The 18,660-nt window shown below is 42.0% G+C and overlaps 1 protein-coding gene across 1 annotated transcript in view; it reads right to left on the minus strand.

Annotated features, from left to right (window-relative positions):
* Positions 1–18,660, minus strand: part of TRPM3 (transient receptor potential cation channel subfamily M member 3) — a 710,253-nt gene that overhangs the window by 56,083 nt on the left and 635,510 nt on the right. Inside the window, exon 21 of the mRNA XM_073543729.1 lies at positions 15,166–15,340. Within this exon, the coding sequence (XP_073399830.1) occupies positions 15,166–15,340 (175 nt within the window). The remainder of the gene's footprint in view (positions 1–15,165; positions 15,341–18,660) is intronic.

Below are 18,660 nucleotides of genomic sequence, written 5' to 3' on the forward strand. Positions count from 1 at the left end.
ATAAGGGAACAAGGTCCAGGGTTAGAGGAGAACCCTTTTCAAGTTCTAAGCGCAAGGCCGAGGTCCGGTCCCCGAGGTTGTATGGATACTAATGGTCCTGCAGCAGACACCGGAGGAATAGAAGTAGTGACCACTTTATTCCCACACAAGACTTGGGGGCACAACAGCAACATATTAGTGAGCCGGGACTCAGTAGCAAGGAGTCCCCGAAGCAGGCTACAGCTGTCTGCCGTACAAGTAGAGTTCATAGGAACATCTGACAGGAGGAACTCCAGTGTAACTCAGTACTAGGAGTACTTAATTCAAAGGTGCTATAAGAGGAGATGTTCAGAAAAGGCACATATGTTGGCGGAGTGTTGGAAAGGAGTACTTCATCTTGCCTGGAAGTTGGCTGGGCTCCTGACCCAGAGGACATGGCACGGATGCGGGCACCTGTACCTGCAACAGACTGTGAGTAAAGCTTTGGAACTACATGCCCTGGTGTCCTCCACTTATTCCTGCGCCAACCTGCCCAGCACTGCTACATCCCTTGCGCCTGACACAACATCATCTAAGTGTCACTTCACCTACACTGCCCTGGGACTACAGCCCTGCCTGTGGAGGGCTACAACATCACTGCTGCACCACACCATCTGTCCCAGAGGATCTGTCTGCAGCGTCGGCTTACATCTTCATTGCCGAACACCACAGGTGGCGTCACGAATCACTTATAAACTTTCATCACCACAAGCACACTGAAACAACCCCCTTTTACAATGGGCACCCAGGGCCACGAGCTGGGTCACAGCAGCCGTGACATCTCCCACTGAAGCTCATCGGGCCCGGTACCGAGTACCCCACAGCCCTGGGAGGGTGACCCAACTATAACAGGTGGTTAGGAATAAAGGGACAGTCACCCTATTCTGACCACTGTCCACGTCACTACCTGCCAGCGGAGGTTGGCACCCTCTTGAAATGCAAATGGTGCACCCGCTCCATGTCATCTAGTCCTCAAGGACCCTACATATTTTAGAATTTTGGATAACTAGAGGAGGAAGACCTGTGAAGACTCAGACGTCAAGGTTAGATTTCAGAAAGGCAGATTTTAAGGGATTTAGAAAGAGAATTGGAGAGATCCAATGGCTGGATATCCTCAAGGACAAAAATGTCCAGGAAGGATGGGAAATCCTGAAAAATGAAATTCTCAAAGCACAATTGTTAACAATTCCGAAAAGAGTGAAGAATAGGAAGCATTTAAGGAAACCAGGATGGATGAATACAGAACTTAAGCACATGCTATAAAGGAAGAAAGAAATGTTTATAAAATGGAAAGAGGGAGGCATATCTAAAGAAGAATACAATGCTGTCTGCAGAACTTGCAGGGCACGAATCAGATTAACTAAAGCTGACAATGAATTGAGGCTTGCAAGAGACGTCAAAAGCAATAATAAAGGATTTTGGGGATATGTCAAAAGTAAAAGAAAAGTCAAAGATGCTATAGGATTTTTACAGGATGAAAATGATGAAATGGTAAGACAGGATGTTGAGAAGGCCGAACTTTTAAATTCCTATTTTGCATCTGTTTTCTCTCAGAAAGGAAATGTAACATCAACTGTTCTTCACTGTCCCCTTAAGGGAATAGAAGAATCCAGGATATCTATAAACAGAAAGATAGTGAGGAAACACTTAGCTAATCTAAATGAATTCAAGTCACCAGGTCCAGATGAATTACACCCCAGAGTACTGAAAGAGATAGCAGAAGAAATTTTTGAACCCCTAGCCATAATCTTTGAAAATTCTTGGAGAACAGGAGAAGTCCCAGAAGACAGGAGAAGAGCAAATGTTGTTCCTATCTTCAAAAAGGGGAAGAAGGTGGACCCAGGTAACTATAGGCCGATGAGTCTGACTTCTGTACCAGGAAAGATCTTTGAACAAATTATTAAACAACATGTATATAAGTGCCTGGATAAGAATGAAGTGATTAAGCAGAGTCAGCATGGGTTTGTAACTAATAAGTCATGTCAGACTAACTTAATTTCCTTCTATAACAGAATCACTGATTGGGTGGATCAGGGAAATGCTGTAGATATAGTATATCTTGACTTCAAAAAAGAATTTGTATCTCACACAATGCTTATTAAAAAAAATGACTAAGTATGGAATGGACAAGACAACTGTTAGGTGGATTCAAAACTGGCTTAGTGATTGGACCCAAAGAGTGGTCGTAAATGGCTGCACATCCAGCCGGAAGAATGTCTCAAGTGGGGTACCACAGGGCTCTGTCCTGGGCCCTGTATTGTTCAACATCTTTATCAATGATTTAGATGAAGGAATTAAGGGTAAACTGATTAAATTTGCTGATGACACAAAGCTGGGAGAAATAGCTAATACTAGAGAAGAGAGAGGATTCAAAAGATATAAATAAACTGGAGCAGTGGGCAGCAACTAACAGAATGGTTTTTAACAGGGAAAAATGCAAAGTACTACATCTGGGCATTAAAAATGAAAAAAGCATATACAGAGTGGAAGGAATAGGGCTAAGCAACAGCACATGAGAAAAACACTTGGGTATACTAATAGATCACAGACTGAATATGAGTCAACAGTGTGATGCAGCAGCAAAAAAAGCAAATGCAACTCTAGGATGTATTAACAGAAGCATACAGTCTAGATCATGTGAAGTCATTATTGCCCTCTACTCCTCTTTGGTCAGACCTCAGCAAACTGGAGCAAGTTCAGAAAAGAGCAACCAGAATGGTGACCGGTCTGCAAACCCTGTCTTATGAGGAAAGGTTGCAGGATTTGGGAATGTTTAGCTTGCAAAAGAGAAGATTGAGAGGAGACTTAATAGCTGTCTACAAATATCTCAAGGACTGTCACATTGTAGAAGGATCATCTTTATTTTCATTTGCACAAGGAAAGACTAGAAGCAATGGGATGAAACTGAATGGTAGGAGACAAAGATTAGATATTAGAAAAAACTTTTTGACAGTTAGAGTGATCAATGAGTGGAACAGGCTGCCACGAGAGGTGGTGAATTCTCCTTCAATAGAAGTCTTCAAACAGAAACTGGACAGACATCTGTCTGGGATGATTTAGCGAATCCTGCTTTGAGCAGGGCGTTGGACCAGATGGCCCAGGAGGTCCCTTCCAACTCTACGATTCTATGATTCTATGATTCTACATGGATGACTAATCAACCAAACTCAAAATTCAATTGTATAGATGAGGGCAAAAATCAAACCACAGTGGACCTATATGCAATTATGGCAAGTTATCTATACATGCAGTCTACTTAAGAAAAACATAGAACTAGTATTCCATATATAAAAAACTGTTGCAAGGGGAAAAACACATGCTTAATAGTCATACATTTATCACTGACAATGGTCCAGACAAGCCAAACATGTTTCTTTGCCACAGCCACCCAAAAATGTCTATACGGCTAGAGGCAAGATAAACCTATATTGTTGCAACCAGCATAGATAGAAATGACTAGAATTCACAAAATTGTACAATATATCAAAGAGATCAAAAGGTGATTGTACATGATATGCTTCACCCAGTGATGTACAAAACATTGTCTCTCGTTAATGTACATAGTATGCTAGACTCGTTTTTTGTCCTCATGTATATAATTGAAGTTTGAGTTATAACCACCTGTTTTATACATATGTATTTATCTTATCAGTTGGGATAGGGCCACATTTGTTTTGGGGATGTGTTCATAAGCAATGCTTTTTAATGAATACCAATAAATAGTGTTTTAATGTGTATGACCTGTGAACCTACTTCATAAGGCCTCTTTCACACTTCAGTTTTTTGCATCAGTTCAAATCCGCCAAAAAGTCAGACAAGCGGATCCGTTCTAAACTGATGTGAACGGATGGCACAGGATCCGTTTTCAGACGGATCCTGAAAATGCGGAAATTTAAGGAAACGCTGGCCGGGAAAAGAGAGAGAGAGAGAGAGAGAGAGAGAGAGAGAGAGAGATTTTTGTCCGGCACCCAGAAAGAATTTCGGGTTAAATGAGTGTCTGGAGGATCCGCCAGAGAAAAAAAAGTTGCAAGCTCCGTTTTGAATTCTTTGAGGATGGTGACGGACAGCAACTTTTGGCGGATCCTCAAAAAAAACGGATGCAAGGGACAGCAATCCGTCACAATCCGCCATTAATGCAAGTCAATGGGGAAAAAAAACAGATCCGTTTTTTTCAAAACCTGGCGGATTGTGACTGATTGTAAAAAACTGAAGTGTGAAAGAGGCCTTACCAGACCACATATTACCACATATTACATAGTGACCGAATACTACAATACTGATCATTGATAAAAAAGCCCACAATACTAATATTACTTTAAGTGACATAATACACAGGAGCTCTGTAAATAGTAAATAATTTACAGGTAATACAGGGATCACCAGTGACATTGTACACAGGAGCTCTGTATATAATGTATAGTGTACAGGTAATACAGTGATCACCGCTGACATTATACACAGGAGCTCTGTATATAGTGTCATTGTACAGATTACAGATAATACAGTGATCACTGGAGACATTATACACAGGGGCTCTGTATATAGTATACAGTGCATAATGTAAGTGCACAGGTAACACACTGACTCACCGGTGACATCCCTATTTGAAGTCCTTCATCTTTGCTTTTCTTCATCCAGCGCAGACCGCCATCACTTCTTCAAGCTAGGACTCATCGCAGAAAATAACACAGCTATCTAGAGCACCGCTTCCAGAGAACATTTCCCACTTTTTCCCCAACTACTATACTACACAGCTGAATACAGACGTGCACCAACCATTCATATATAATTAGTTATTATGCAACACACCAGTTCAAATATAAATTGTAATCCACCACTGCACCCCCACTAACTATAAGTAGTCACTTTCCTCACCTAATAAATATATAAATTAATTAGAACCTGTACTCTTTATCCTTAATGCCCCCTACTCTGTACCTCCCGTCGATTTATTATATTTACATGCCTCCTCCGCCCCAATTTATTATGTAATGTCCTCTCTCTCTCACCCCACCCTCAATTAATCATTTAATCTCCCCCATGCTCTACTGTCAATTCATCATCATTTGCACTCCCCCTACCCTCAATTATCATTTGATCTCCCCCTCCATCAATTCATTATCTTTTGCTCTCCCTCACCCTCAATTCATTATCATTTGCTGTACCCCACCATCAATTCATTAATATTTACTCTTCCTATCCCGCCACCCACAATTAATCATTTGCTGTATCCCACCCTCAATTCATCATTATTTGTTCTCCCCACCCCACCTCCAGTCATCATTTGGTGTCCCCAACCCTCAATTCATCATTTGCTATCCCCCAACCCCAACCATCAATTGACCATTTGCTGTCTCCCACAACCAATTCAACATTATTTGCTGTTCTCACCTCCCATCCTCAATTAATTATCATTTGCTTTCTTTCCCCCACTCACAATTCATTATCATTGCTTTCCCACACCCTCGATACATTATAATTAGCTCTCCTCCACTCTCGAGTCATCGTTTGCTGTCCTCCACCCCAATTCATCATTATTTGCTCTCCCCACCCCCCACCATCAGGTCAATCATTTGCTGTCCCCATCCCCCCTCAACTGATCATTTCCTTTCCCCAGCCTCAATTGATCATTTGCTGTCCCCCACCCCAGTGCATCACTATTTGTGCCCCCTCCTCAATAAATCATTCACTGCCCCCCATCCCACACACTCAATTCATCATTATTTTCTTCCCCCAAACTCATTTAATTCATTTTATTAAAAAAAACAAAACATTTTCATACTTACCTCTCACGGTCCCCTGCAGGCACAGCTCCACTTCTAGTGTCCTCCTAGACAGTGATTTATTGCATACGTGCTGCCCCCAAAAGAGGTGAAGGGACTCCCTTATAGCTGCACAGCTGTTCTGTGGAGCTCCAAAGAAGGCTTGCTGCCCCAGCGCATATCACATTATTATACTCAGGGGCCTGGTGAGCAGAAGCATAATGGGGAGTCCCGGACTGAGTCTTGGCCCCCCAATTTACTTCTGCTGACCGAGCCACATACAAAAATAAAGGCCCTGAATATGCTCTACTAAAAATATATTTTAACTGTAATAGAAACCTCTATTTGTGGATTTCATGATGGTTTCTTTGCTATATTAGCAGATTTGTCTTGTGGGAGTTACCGTATATTATAGGCATAGGTTTACCTTCGATGAACCAAAGATGAACTTATGCTTCACCACATGTTTTGAGTTAATCAAATAAATATTAAAAACTTTAAAACGTTTTTCTTTATATATCATACCGCCCAAATACATAGAACACACTGTCGAGAGAAAATAATATATATACGTAACATACTGGAAGATTTCTATAATGCTTACTTTTGTCACATCTGTAGCGGCTGAATATACCACATTCCTCTCCTAATTCAGTGCTTACTATAACAACATGTGCATTTTTTTCTTTTTTTTTCAAAGGATGGAGATTAGTTCTCCTTGTAAGTAATGATGTAATGATTCACAATGGATTTAGTTATGTGTTTTACTGCCAGATTCAACATTTGGTTTGGTAAAATCACATAAATTATGTAATGAACTGATGAAAAACTGTATATTTGAAGCTGTATTAAAATGCTGTGTAGAAATGGAAAAAGCAGACTTAGTAGGGAGTTGAAGCTGTTGGGTATATATATCCATTTACATATATATATCCAAAAGTCATGGAAGGTTAGCTTAAGTGCATGCTTAGTTATGTACTATATAAGATAAACCAGAAAAAATGCAACTTAGCATACCATATCTGAACTGTACATTTCTCAAATACACAAGGTTTTTATCTGCAACAAATGCAATCACATTAGAAAAACAGATTTACTACAATATAACAGCATTTATTGAGTTTTTTGTGTGTTGTGTGGCTATTCTTCTGATATCCTTTTACTTAAAGGGGTTGTCAACTACTAGAAAAACCCCTTCTTGAGCTAAATATTTTGCCCTGACAAAATAAAAAAAACATACTCACCTCCCGTGATGGCGCCATTCCAGCAGTGTCAGCACTCTCGGTCCCGGGGCTCCCGTGCACTCGTTGTGACACGTGGTGCCTGGCACCCAATTAGAGCTGGCGTCACTGTCTCCACCTTCATATGGATTGAATATGAAGAGGAAGTCCGGTCTGCAGGTGGAGACAGTGACAAAATCACTGATAGGGTGCAGGGCACCTCACGAGAACTGCGGTACAGCGAGTGCTGACACCACTGGAACGGCGTCAGCATGAGAGGTGAGTATAGGTTTTTTATTTTATTCGGGCCATACATTTAGTATAAGAAGTGATTGTCTTAGTAATGGAAAACCCCTTTTAAGAGGACCCATCACCAAATGATTCATGTTGAACTGGACACACAATATAATAGTTGCTGCAGAGCAGAAGAAAACATTTTGATTTTCTATTTCGCCTCTCCGTTGTGAAGATATTAACAATAAAAGTATTTAGCACCTAACGAGGTAGCTGTTGTTAAGTCCAAGTGGACTTTTCAAAGGGGGTGTGTACTTCTTCTCCCTGTATGATGCTGACCAATCATAAACAGGGAGCAACACTCAAAGGAAAGAAGAATATACCCCACATAATAATGAAAGCACCATCAGTAATCTTTCTAAATTACTTTGCGACTATTTTTCCAGGTACAAAAACATCTAAACATTAAAAGTGGCTTCCAAGCTTACAGTGCTGATGACCTAGTATTAGGTGAGATCATCAACATCATGTCTGTGGGGTTCTGACAGCTGATATCTCCACCAATCAGCTTTATTTCAGCTCCTAAGCAGGAGTGGACTTAGACAGAGGAGGGTCCCTGTGCAAGAACAATATATGGGCACTTTCCAGTCTAATAGGTTATCATAATGCATAATTCCATCTGCTTTGAAGGTATAAGTGGGCCACCTTACCTCTTGGGCTGCACACGTTCAGCAATAATATCTTCGCCTCTGCTCCCCAGGTTAGAAAAAGTTATGAAATCATTGCTAAGGCTCTGGGCCTCCAGTGAACCACAAGGAGATCCATTAAGTTCTTATGAAGAAAACTGGCCTACCAAAATTTCACCAAAGGCACATCAATGTCACATCCAGGAGGGTACAAAAGAACCCAGATGAGCATATAAAGAACTGCAGTCCTCACTTGCCCCGGTTAGAGGGGTATTCTTATATTATGTCTTTAGGAGAGCACCACTCCTCTGCCTTCTGGCTTTGTTCCTCCCAGGGAGAGGTGCACAACTGATGATTGATAGTTCATTTCAGCAGCTTGGTTACACCACTGGCCGTAATTATGTGTTCCCCGATATAGCAAATTTAAGCAGCTTTCCCTCTGTAGCACTGGAGGAAAATAGGGACACTGAAGCTACTCCGATTGCTGAACCAGGCCACTCCAGAGAAGCACTTGCGAGCTCGATAGTAAACAGCTTGCAGGCACTGTACTCCTTGCCAAAGAGACTGGTCGCTGCTGACAGACAGCAGAGGTTGCCAGTAAACTAGGTAATGAGCAGTGAGCTATAAAATTAAAAATCCTTCCATTCTTGACACTGGAGAATATTTTATATAAGCGGTACATTGACATGTTTCTTGTTTTTACAAGCATTTTGCTATTTTACCCATTTAAGTAGATGAGACAACCCTTTCAAGGTCAATATAAATGATTCTACAATAAGAAAGACACTAGACCAAAATGGCACCCATGGGAGAGTTTAAAAGGTGCAGATCAATTCTTTCACCCAACAGCCAGGTGACTCCTAAATCTTTTGAGATATATTCTGTGAATTCTTCATAAAACTGTAAATTCAGTTCTCTGTTGGAAAATCCGGTGCCGGCGCTATTGAGTTCACAGTAGGAGTTACAGTTTGAGAAACTCCTGTCACAAGTACAACCGAACTGTTGTTATCTGAACCATTGTTCTTCACCTCATCATATCCTTTGCCATTTATACTGTTTAATCCACTGTTTAACCCTTTACCTCCCTGCGTGGAGTATTCCCCTGTTAAATAAAACTGTTAACCCTTGCTCTGCCTCCTGTCCCGCAACCTCCTCACATAGTGACGCCGCTAACTAGTGGGTGTGTCCTATTTCCATACAAGTGTATGGAAGTGAGGTCGGGCCCACTGACTGGGATTATGCATAACACATACATACCCTCTAGTTCCAGGTCTGTAACCTGCGAATACCCTCAGCGCATAAAGCGTGCACTGGGGGAGATTCATAAGTCTGCAGTCACACAGAGTGATTACAGACTTATTGATTTAGACTGGACAATTCCTTTAATAACTTAATTGATAGCATGCTGAGGTGTGAAAGTTTGTATATTTCTGCGCATTGCACTTATACTCGACAATGAATAAATCGAGATATTTTGAGAATTTTGTTTATATTTTTCATCATTTGCATGTCATTAACATGTGTATCGATTCCACGACTTTTCCTTCTTGGTGTTGCAATTTTAGTTTTGAGGATTGGAGTATGAATTGCCAGTCTTGGATTCGCCATACTTGCCAACAGTAGAAGAGAGATTGCTTACAGCATGTCTGCCATTTATGAAATACAGGTCCATGCTAATGTGTCTCCTCTACTAGTACATATTTTACATAATGCAGCCTAGAAAGCTCAGCATGGTCCATCTGTACCTTAATAGCCCACAAAAAGCTTCTGTTTTCACCTCTCAGCACATTGGCTTCCTGCCTTTATTCCCTGTCGTCAGTACCAGGTACATTGTGCCCTCTTTTCTTCCAAAGGTATGCACAGCCTGCTATGATGACCTAGATTAATGTCATAGCTATTATATTTTGACATTTCACAAGTTCTTGCCAGGAGATCTTGTCCTGCAGCAAGTACTGTATGTGAATCTGAGGAGACCAGGACTACAAGGTTAACACTATATAAATTTCATTCAGATGATTCTCTTGGAAACGTCTTACTCTTGGTGTCTTAGGCTGCTTTCACATATCCGGCTTTTTGAATCCGGCACGATGCGGCGAAATTTGGAACAACCGGATCCGGTACCGGATCCCGTTTTGTCCCATAGAGTTATATTGTCGCCGCACCGTGCCGGATGGGTATGCGGCGCATCCGGTTTTTGCCGGATATGGCAAAAAGTAGCCATCCGGCGTCTGCAAAAAACGTTCGCTGCAGCGTTTTTTGACAGCGCCGGACCGGTTTTTCTCAGAGCGCATGCGTCTCGCGCTGCTCTTTTAAATGTGGGCGCAACCATATCTGGCCACACAGGCATCCGGTGTCTCCGGCACATCCCGGATCCGCCCCTACGGCTTTTCGGCTTTTTCATATAACATAGTCCATACGGTTTATCTTACAGCAGACAAAAACGAATGTTCATAGTGGCGCTCCGCTCCCTTAGCCCTGTGTTCACACAGGCTGTGCTTTATCCAGCAATCAGGCTCTACAGTCTCTCAGTTAATTCCCCCCTCTGTCTGGGGTTACCTCTTAGCTGCTTCTCAGTCCTGACGTCCCTTTCCTCCTGGGGACTAGCCAGTACTCACAGGCTATTACACACAGGCCACACACGGTCAGCGGCGTCCACTTGTACGCATCAGGAAGGTAGCATACCTCCTATCAAGTCGGCCTTCCGGGACCTTCCACACGGACCAATCAGATCCAGGCATTCACTCATGTGACCTACCATGGTCACCTTATATGGTCCGTAGCTACGCCCACAGGATCACATGGCTATGACCTCATTGCAGGTCCTTCACAACCACACACATAGGCTTTATTTCAGACACACGTCCCTGGGTGAGTTTGTAGGTGACTGATCCCACCCATCTCACCTGCCACGTGGAAGCTCTCCCTAATACAGAGTAACAAACCCTCAGCAGAATATCTGCTGATTAATAGCGGTTCCAGCTTCCATCACAAGGCCACCCACCTTGTGATACATAACGATCATTTACCATCCTTTCTCCATTACAATAATGGATATGCCTGAATGCATGACCCATACAGCGCCCCTTAGCTGTCACAGCAGTCACTGCACAGTATACCTCCCCCTCTGTTCAAACTTGTGGGGTTGAACACTTGATATCACCCAGGGGTGTCGAGACCGGGCACCCATGTCGCGTTGCCCTACAAGTCGAGAGGACTGTCTCCGTCTGTTTTGGGTATCATACAGCATCATATTTACATTAGGCCTCCCCCGCCCCCAGCGGTCAGTATGTCGGCCTTGGGATTTTGCCTTCCAGTCAAAGTCCGTCTGCGTTACCAGACACTCTTTAGTCTCCATCTTTCTACAGTGCACTCCGTCACCCGATCTTTCTCTCACTGACCGGCTCTCCCGGTGGGTACAGTCAGAAGTCCCACTTACAGTCGTGTCAACTGCCAGGCCTCAGTCTGACCCATTTAGTGTCTCAACAGAGCTAAGGTCTCTCAATTTCATACTGTGAGAGGAACTACCACTTGTAGATTTGCGACGTTCACGTTTTGCTAAAGGTCTTTGGTCACCTGCCATCTCATTAATTGGGGGGTACCTTCTGGTCCTTATACCTTGGGTTGTAGGTGGCCGCCACCTAATGTTCCGCACCTCTTTATTAATCCACAGTCGGTCCAGTCTCAACGGCTCTATCTCCTGCCGGTACATTACTCGGTATTCCAAGAGCATCCAGAAGTTCCTCAGGCTTTCCATGGAGCCAACCACAATGATGGGAATCATGCTGTCTTCACCAGATACTTGGACTTCACCATCAGGAACTTCACCATCAGGAGGGATCCTCACCCTCGCCACCCTGGAGATATTCACAAGGTTTTGCATCATTTTACCTAGCCTTCCAACAACTCTCTCCACCAGATATTTGGGTACCGGAATTACATCTTCCCCCAAGCCCAGCCGATTCTTAGCTCCCCTTGCCAGCTCTAGACGTCAAGCATCTTTCACATTACTCCGCCTGAACATCTGTTTAGCGTGGAGACATTACAGATGCATATCTGTCTGAATACTTTCTGTACCCACTGTATTTCTTATTGACAAAATCCACATCTTTCTCTGTCACTGATTAGTCACTCTCAAAATTCACAATCTTCTGTTAAAAATTGTCTTCAATGAATACAGACTTTCCCATTACTGGTGCTCATAAAGTCCTATGGAGAGCTGAAACTGTTTACTTCAAGAGAACTTGCAGCAGCATGTCTGTGTCTGCTTTTAGCTCATCCTTTTCAACCTGCATAGAATTTTAAAAGCACCAACTGTCATGTTGTACCTCAACAATGTGATCATTTGTCTTTGCTGAATACAGATTTAACCCCAACACTGAGAGAGAAAGCTCAATCCAGAAGGTGAAAAAAGCTGATTCCTCCGATAAAATAAATTACAGAATGACTCTGCCCTTTCCTCCAAATGGCACTTCCAAGCCCTCACCAACTCCTGCCGCCTCCAACCTAAAAAATAATTCCAGATTCTGTTTTTTCCCCAACCCTGAATCTACTAAAATATTAGCGCATACCCTTATCATCTCCCACCGTGACAACTGTAATATCCTCCTCTATGGTCTCCTTGCTAAAACTCTCATCACCTCTCCAGTCATCCATAACTCTGCTGCCCAACTAATCCACCTCTCTCCTCACTACTCATCCACTTCAACCCTCTGCTAATCCCTTCATTGGCTCCCAATTCCCCAACGTATCCAGTTCATACTAACACTGACCTACAAAGACGTCCAAATGCTGTCTCCTTGTTAGATCTCCGAACTAATCTCCCAATATCTTCCAGTCCTACAAAGACCTCCTTCTCTCCCCACACTTAAATGCTCCTCATCCAAGTTCCTCCAAGACATCTCCCAAGTATCACCCATCCTCTGGAGTTCTGTGCTGTAACACATCTGACTATCTGCCAACACTCAGAATCTTCAGATGGAACATGAAAACCCACCCCTTCAAGAAAGCATACATCTGTAATGACCACGCTGCCACCTCACCACCACCGGAGCTGCTGCAACCCCCGACCTACTGTCTCCTTCCTCATTATCCTGTAGAATGTAAGCCCGCAAGGGCAGGGTCCTCTCTGTACCAGTCTGTCATTGTTAGTTTGTTCACCGTATTTTATATTTGCATATGGTATGTAACCTCTGGAATCAATAGCGCTCTAAAAAAAAAAAAGATACTATTTATATATGAAATAAAAATTGGTTACTCTTTAATACATGGCGTGAGAAGTCTTCTAGAGTCTCAAAATCAATCTAAATATCAGCAACTTAATGGAGAACTAATAATATAATAGCACACGACTGTTCATTGATACTGAGAGCTCTTTCATATTTCATAGAGCACCACAGGAGATGGTTTTACTGTCTCATCAGTTCTGCCTGAAACATTTCTATCAACGTAAAGCCAGACAGCTGGAATAAAATGGGGCATCCTTCACCCTTTGGTTGGCTGTAAGCCATGATGAGGTTAGTAGTTTGGCAATCAGGGGGTTGTACTATGAATATGAATGGGTTATCACAGTAATAGACGAGAGCTAATAATGTTATGTCCTCATACACAGGTTAAGTAACACGTCTATCCCATGACTGAATACATAACAGCACCTCTTCATACTCAGCTCTGTGCTTTATTGAGATTCATCTTACACAGGCGTTTCTAGGCACACGCTCAACCAAAAGTAATAAAACCAGAAAATCATTTGGACAAGAGTAGCTGCAGCTATAACGAGAGCAATGGGATAAGCTTGGCCCATGGACATCTACATTTCTATTTAATACCAGAACAAAACAATGGGGCTTTTATCTTTTGAATATATCCAAGAGTGAGGACACATCATATGTCACACATCATCCCATTTTTATGTTCTCTATTTTCCTGCTTAATGATGTACATTATCCTATCACCAAATAAGAGATAAATATTTGACCACTGAAGAATATATGACCACTAGAACATGGATTCTGCTACTCCGAAGGTAGCGGCTGTATAACATGCATCCTTGTGCTCCATTCAAAATCCATAGGCCTAATTAAAACACTTGAGCACAGCACTTTCTACTTTTGATTGATGAAAAAGTTGAGCAGGCCCACCATTTCACACATCAATGGGCCCCAAAAACCAAGAAGAAGACAACCCTTTTCCATTCAGAGTTTGGAGAGACTCATTTATCACTGACATGTGTAGCAATAACAAAATAGATTCTGGAATCTAATGTGAACATACTGTCCAAAGGTCGTTGGTTTCGTGTAGATGGAAGGTGAGCCTTCAGAACCATTTCCCCTGGTGTGTCCAAGAAACCCCAGTTTGGAGCTAAACCTAAGTAATGAATCTGGCGACAAAGCTAATGGAAACTTAATCTGTCAAAGGGTTTTGACAACTAATCTAAGAGCAGCATAATGTAAAGAAGGAGACCCTGATCCCAGCGATGTATCACTTACAGGGCTGCTTACTGTAGTTTGGATGAAATCACTGTTTTATCAATAGGAGATTATTTCTAAAGGACTAGTAAACCAGCTGCCATGTAGTCCTCCACATTTATAAGCTTTGCATAACCCCACCCCCACCACTTATTGGCAGTATTTCTGCCTATGCAGAGTGTACAAAAAAAGCTGCCAATCAGTGGTGTGGGCGGGCTTATACAAAGCTCATTAGTCAGAGAACGCAAAGATCTGCAAATGGTAAAACAGTGATGTTATCACAAATGCTGCATCTAGTACATGATACATCACTGGAATCAGGGCTTCCACATCATGCTGGTTGTAGATGGAGCAGCAAAACCCAGTGACAAATCCTAATCTCCAAGGCAAAATCGGTAACAGGGCTCCCACCTATCAGGTACAGTCTTGATGGTAAGTATAAAAAAGATGTTTATAAGAGATTGTTGACAGGGGGTCATTTAAATGATCTGCTTTCATTTCAAGTCTGCCCATTGTGCACGCTTAGATTAATTCTATAAAAACATGGTAAATAAGCGGGTAGGTAATTATTCTCACTGAGATTCAAATACTCTGAAAAATATCATGTTCTCATAAATATTAAAATGATTGTGTATATAAGACACAAGGAAAGAGGAATACACCTGCTTGTGTAATGCTCCTCATATGTAAGGAATTGCCCTTTCCATAGCAACTTGTTGAGTCCACAGGCCTAAACTTGTGAAAATGTGCTTTTATAGAGAATCATAAAGGACTTGCTTACGGTCTATCTGGTCAGCAAAGACTTCACCATAGATCATCCAATAAGGCATGTAAAAAATGTTTTTTGCCAATTTCCACGACGGTTCTTCGCTGGGAAAGAGAATGGCTTGCCTTGCCACTCCGAAACTCATCAGTACTACCAGCATGATGATCACAAAGTACATCATGTCTATCATCTGTATGGAATGAGAAAATAGAAAACACCAATAAGGAGTTGATATGCAGTTCCATAATTTAAATATTATTATACTACATACGAGTATTCAGATCACACCTATCCATTTCTGTTACCAATAGGTCTCACATTCTAATCTACTTACCATGCACCTACACTTAGGCCCCCTTCATATGTCTGATTTTTGTGTCTGTATGTGCTCCATTTTGGACCGCAAGTACGGACACACGCACACCCATTGTATTCAATGGTAGTACACACATATCAGGTTTTAGACTCAGACCGTGTTAAATTTCTCCCGATGCTAGTGATGATGTAATAAAGGTTACCACAGTTCATAGGCCGGCTCACACTGAACTCAGTGGGAACAGCTGGCAGTGATTGGTGGTAACCTCTATGATGTTACCGCTCGTCACTGAAGCTGCATCCCAAACTTAGCTCAGTGTCTCTTGGATTCATGGCTGAGCAGTTGCATTATCCAGCGGTCAGCTATGCAATCCAGATGTAGCAGAGCTGGAGTTCTTCATGGGACAAAAGGATTATCAGTGGACAGGTAAGGAATATGGTGTTTTATTATTTTTAATTTTACAGTAATAAATGGTAAAAAGAGGGTATGGTGTGTTTATTTCAAATAAAGGTGTTTGTGTCTTTCTTTCAATTAAAGGACTTTATTCTGGCTGTGTATTTTTTACAATAGGACTATGAGGTTAGTAAATGGGGGTGTTTTATAGACGCCTCTCCTTTACTAATGCCTGGACTTTATGTCAGCGGTATAAAACAGCTGACATAAACCCCAACCCTGTTACCCCACTTGCCACCACACCAGGGCAAGTGGGAAGAGCAGAGAAAAAGCGCCAAATTTGGCGCATATTATGGATGCGCATTTCTGGGGAGGCTGAGGGCTGATGTTCTAAGCCTGGGAGAGGGGCCAATATCCCTGACTCTTTCCCAGGCTATGAATATCATCCCACAGCTCTCTGTTTAGCCTTTGCTGGTTAGAAATTATAGGGCTGACCCAACGTCATTTTTTTCTGGGGTCCCCTATAAACTGTCACGCACAGTGTAAGACAGACTAAGTGCAACACAAAGGGATACGGGAGGGGGAACCAAACACTAGGGAAAGGGGAGGTGGAGACCCCTAGACTGATCTAACATCACCCTGCCTGTCCTACCATCCCTATATGGGTTCCACACCTATCGCTGAACAGGATACCTAGTCACTGTGCGGACCTGGCGATACATCCTGCATTGGGAAGGACAGGATGGATGCTAGTCAAACCCACTAACACTAAACACAGTAAATGAAAACAGGGGGACACTTAGCTTGAGTAGACTCACGGAAAAACGCCGACGCCCTCCAAACTCCTAGAGGACGCTAGCAGACTACTACAGCTCCAAGCTTCAAAATAGAAGTGGAAATAGGAAATAACACCCACACCTCCCAACAGGAAGTAGGAAGCTATAAACACCCAGATCCAGGTGTTGCCATTAGCACCGAGGGAGATGGCCACTAGTCTGCAAAGCAAACCAACGAGACCTTCTGCAGACAGATGTAGTGCAACAGTCTGCAGCCTCTGACACATCTGTGACACTAACCAGTAAAGGCTAAGCAAACAGCTGTGAACTATTATAGCATCGGAACCTTTTAAGGCATTGGCCTCTTTCCTAGATTAATAACATCAGCCCCCAGCCGTGGGCTTTCCCTCTGCTGGTTATGAAAATTACGGGGTGATCCGACACCGTTTTTTTCAAATTAATTAAATTATTTAAAAAGAAAAAACAAGTACATAAAAACACAATAAGCACTGATTATATAGCACACTGGCATATTTCTATCTATCTATCTATCTATCTATCCATCTATCTATCTATCCCATATCTATCTATCATGTTCCTCATCACTATCTCTATTTTTGAACATTTTTAATACATAACACTCTTTAATTTTTATGTTGCATTTCATTACATACGTGTCACAGTGACAGCACACTGGTGACACATGGACACGGACAGCACACTGACACATGGATGTCACACGGATGTCACATACTTACACACGGACACAGACCACGGATCTCACCAGTATTGTTTTTTCCAGTACCAAAATCACCAGGACATGTGAAAGAGGCCTTAAAGATATGTTCTTCCTTACCTAGCTTTGTTCTTGGATCAATATATCCCAAGATGTATAGCGCAATGTGACGAACTTTGAAAAAAAAAAACACTCCACATAGGCATATCTATGGTATATGTGTGCATATGAATTGCTATCTATCAAGGGTTTTCTTAGCTTATTGGTAAGATAGCTATATAAAATCAGTTCAGATGTTTCCATTATCTAAATGAATGCAAAATCTCAGTACTATAAATTAATAATGTTAGCTAATGAGTTACAAAACCACAGATTTTACTGCATTGTAGTTCAATATCCCTGAAGAAGCCACAACTAATGGTGAAACCTGTGAGGCCTGTGGACCTCACCCCCTTTTCTGTGTTTTGTCCATTAGCCTTAGTTGCTCCTCTATTAGTGATAGTCTATTTTTTCTTTCTTTATGTTTTTGCATTGTTTATTTAGTCATACTTGTCTATCTTTGATATTTATTTGTGCAGTTTTTAATTATATTCTTCGGGGGTTTACTGCTAAGAGGTGAAGGAGTGGAGTAGGGGTTCTTGTACTTATTTTCTGCTGCCCCATTGATGACTTTTACACATTATATGAAATTTATGTGATCTAAATTGTTATGTTTTTGTCTTTTTTTTACTAATAAACTTTGTAGATGTAATTACAGATTTATTGGCTTTGTACAACTAGGTGATATAATGATGTATTAGATGTAGTAGGTACAACCTCTTTCTTTGCTTTATTTTGTTTGGTTGTGCACATAATTTTTAGGTTATTTTGACAGTCTATTCTTTTGGTATTTTGACAGTCTATTCTTTTGTTATTCTGACAGTCTATTCTTTTGTCTTTGTATTCCATCTAAGGCTACATGCCCACAATCAGGAATAGCAGCATTTTGGTAAATGCTGTGTCCTACATTAGAAGCACAGTGGATGAGATTTATAGAAATCCCATGCCCGCTGTGCTTCTATTTACTGCTATGTAAAATCACCCGCGGAGCCGGTTTACGAGCCACAGCATGTCTATTTCTGTAGCGGATTTTAACCAATTGAATGTCATTACATGCTATTTCTGATCATGGGGACATAGTCCAACAGGTTTATCTGACAAGCTGCAGGGGGCCTCCTAGTTCATGCTACACAGACACTACTTCATACCAGGACCGGAGGGTCAGGAGCTTGTAGATTCTCCCAACACTT

This window comes from Dendrobates tinctorius, unplaced genomic scaffold (assembly GCF_039654945.1).
Source record: "Dendrobates tinctorius isolate UK_male_01 unplaced genomic scaffold, ASM3965494v1 ptg000134l, whole genome shotgun sequence".
NCBI lineage: Eukaryota > Metazoa > Chordata > Amphibia > Anura > Dendrobatidae > Dendrobates > Dendrobates tinctorius.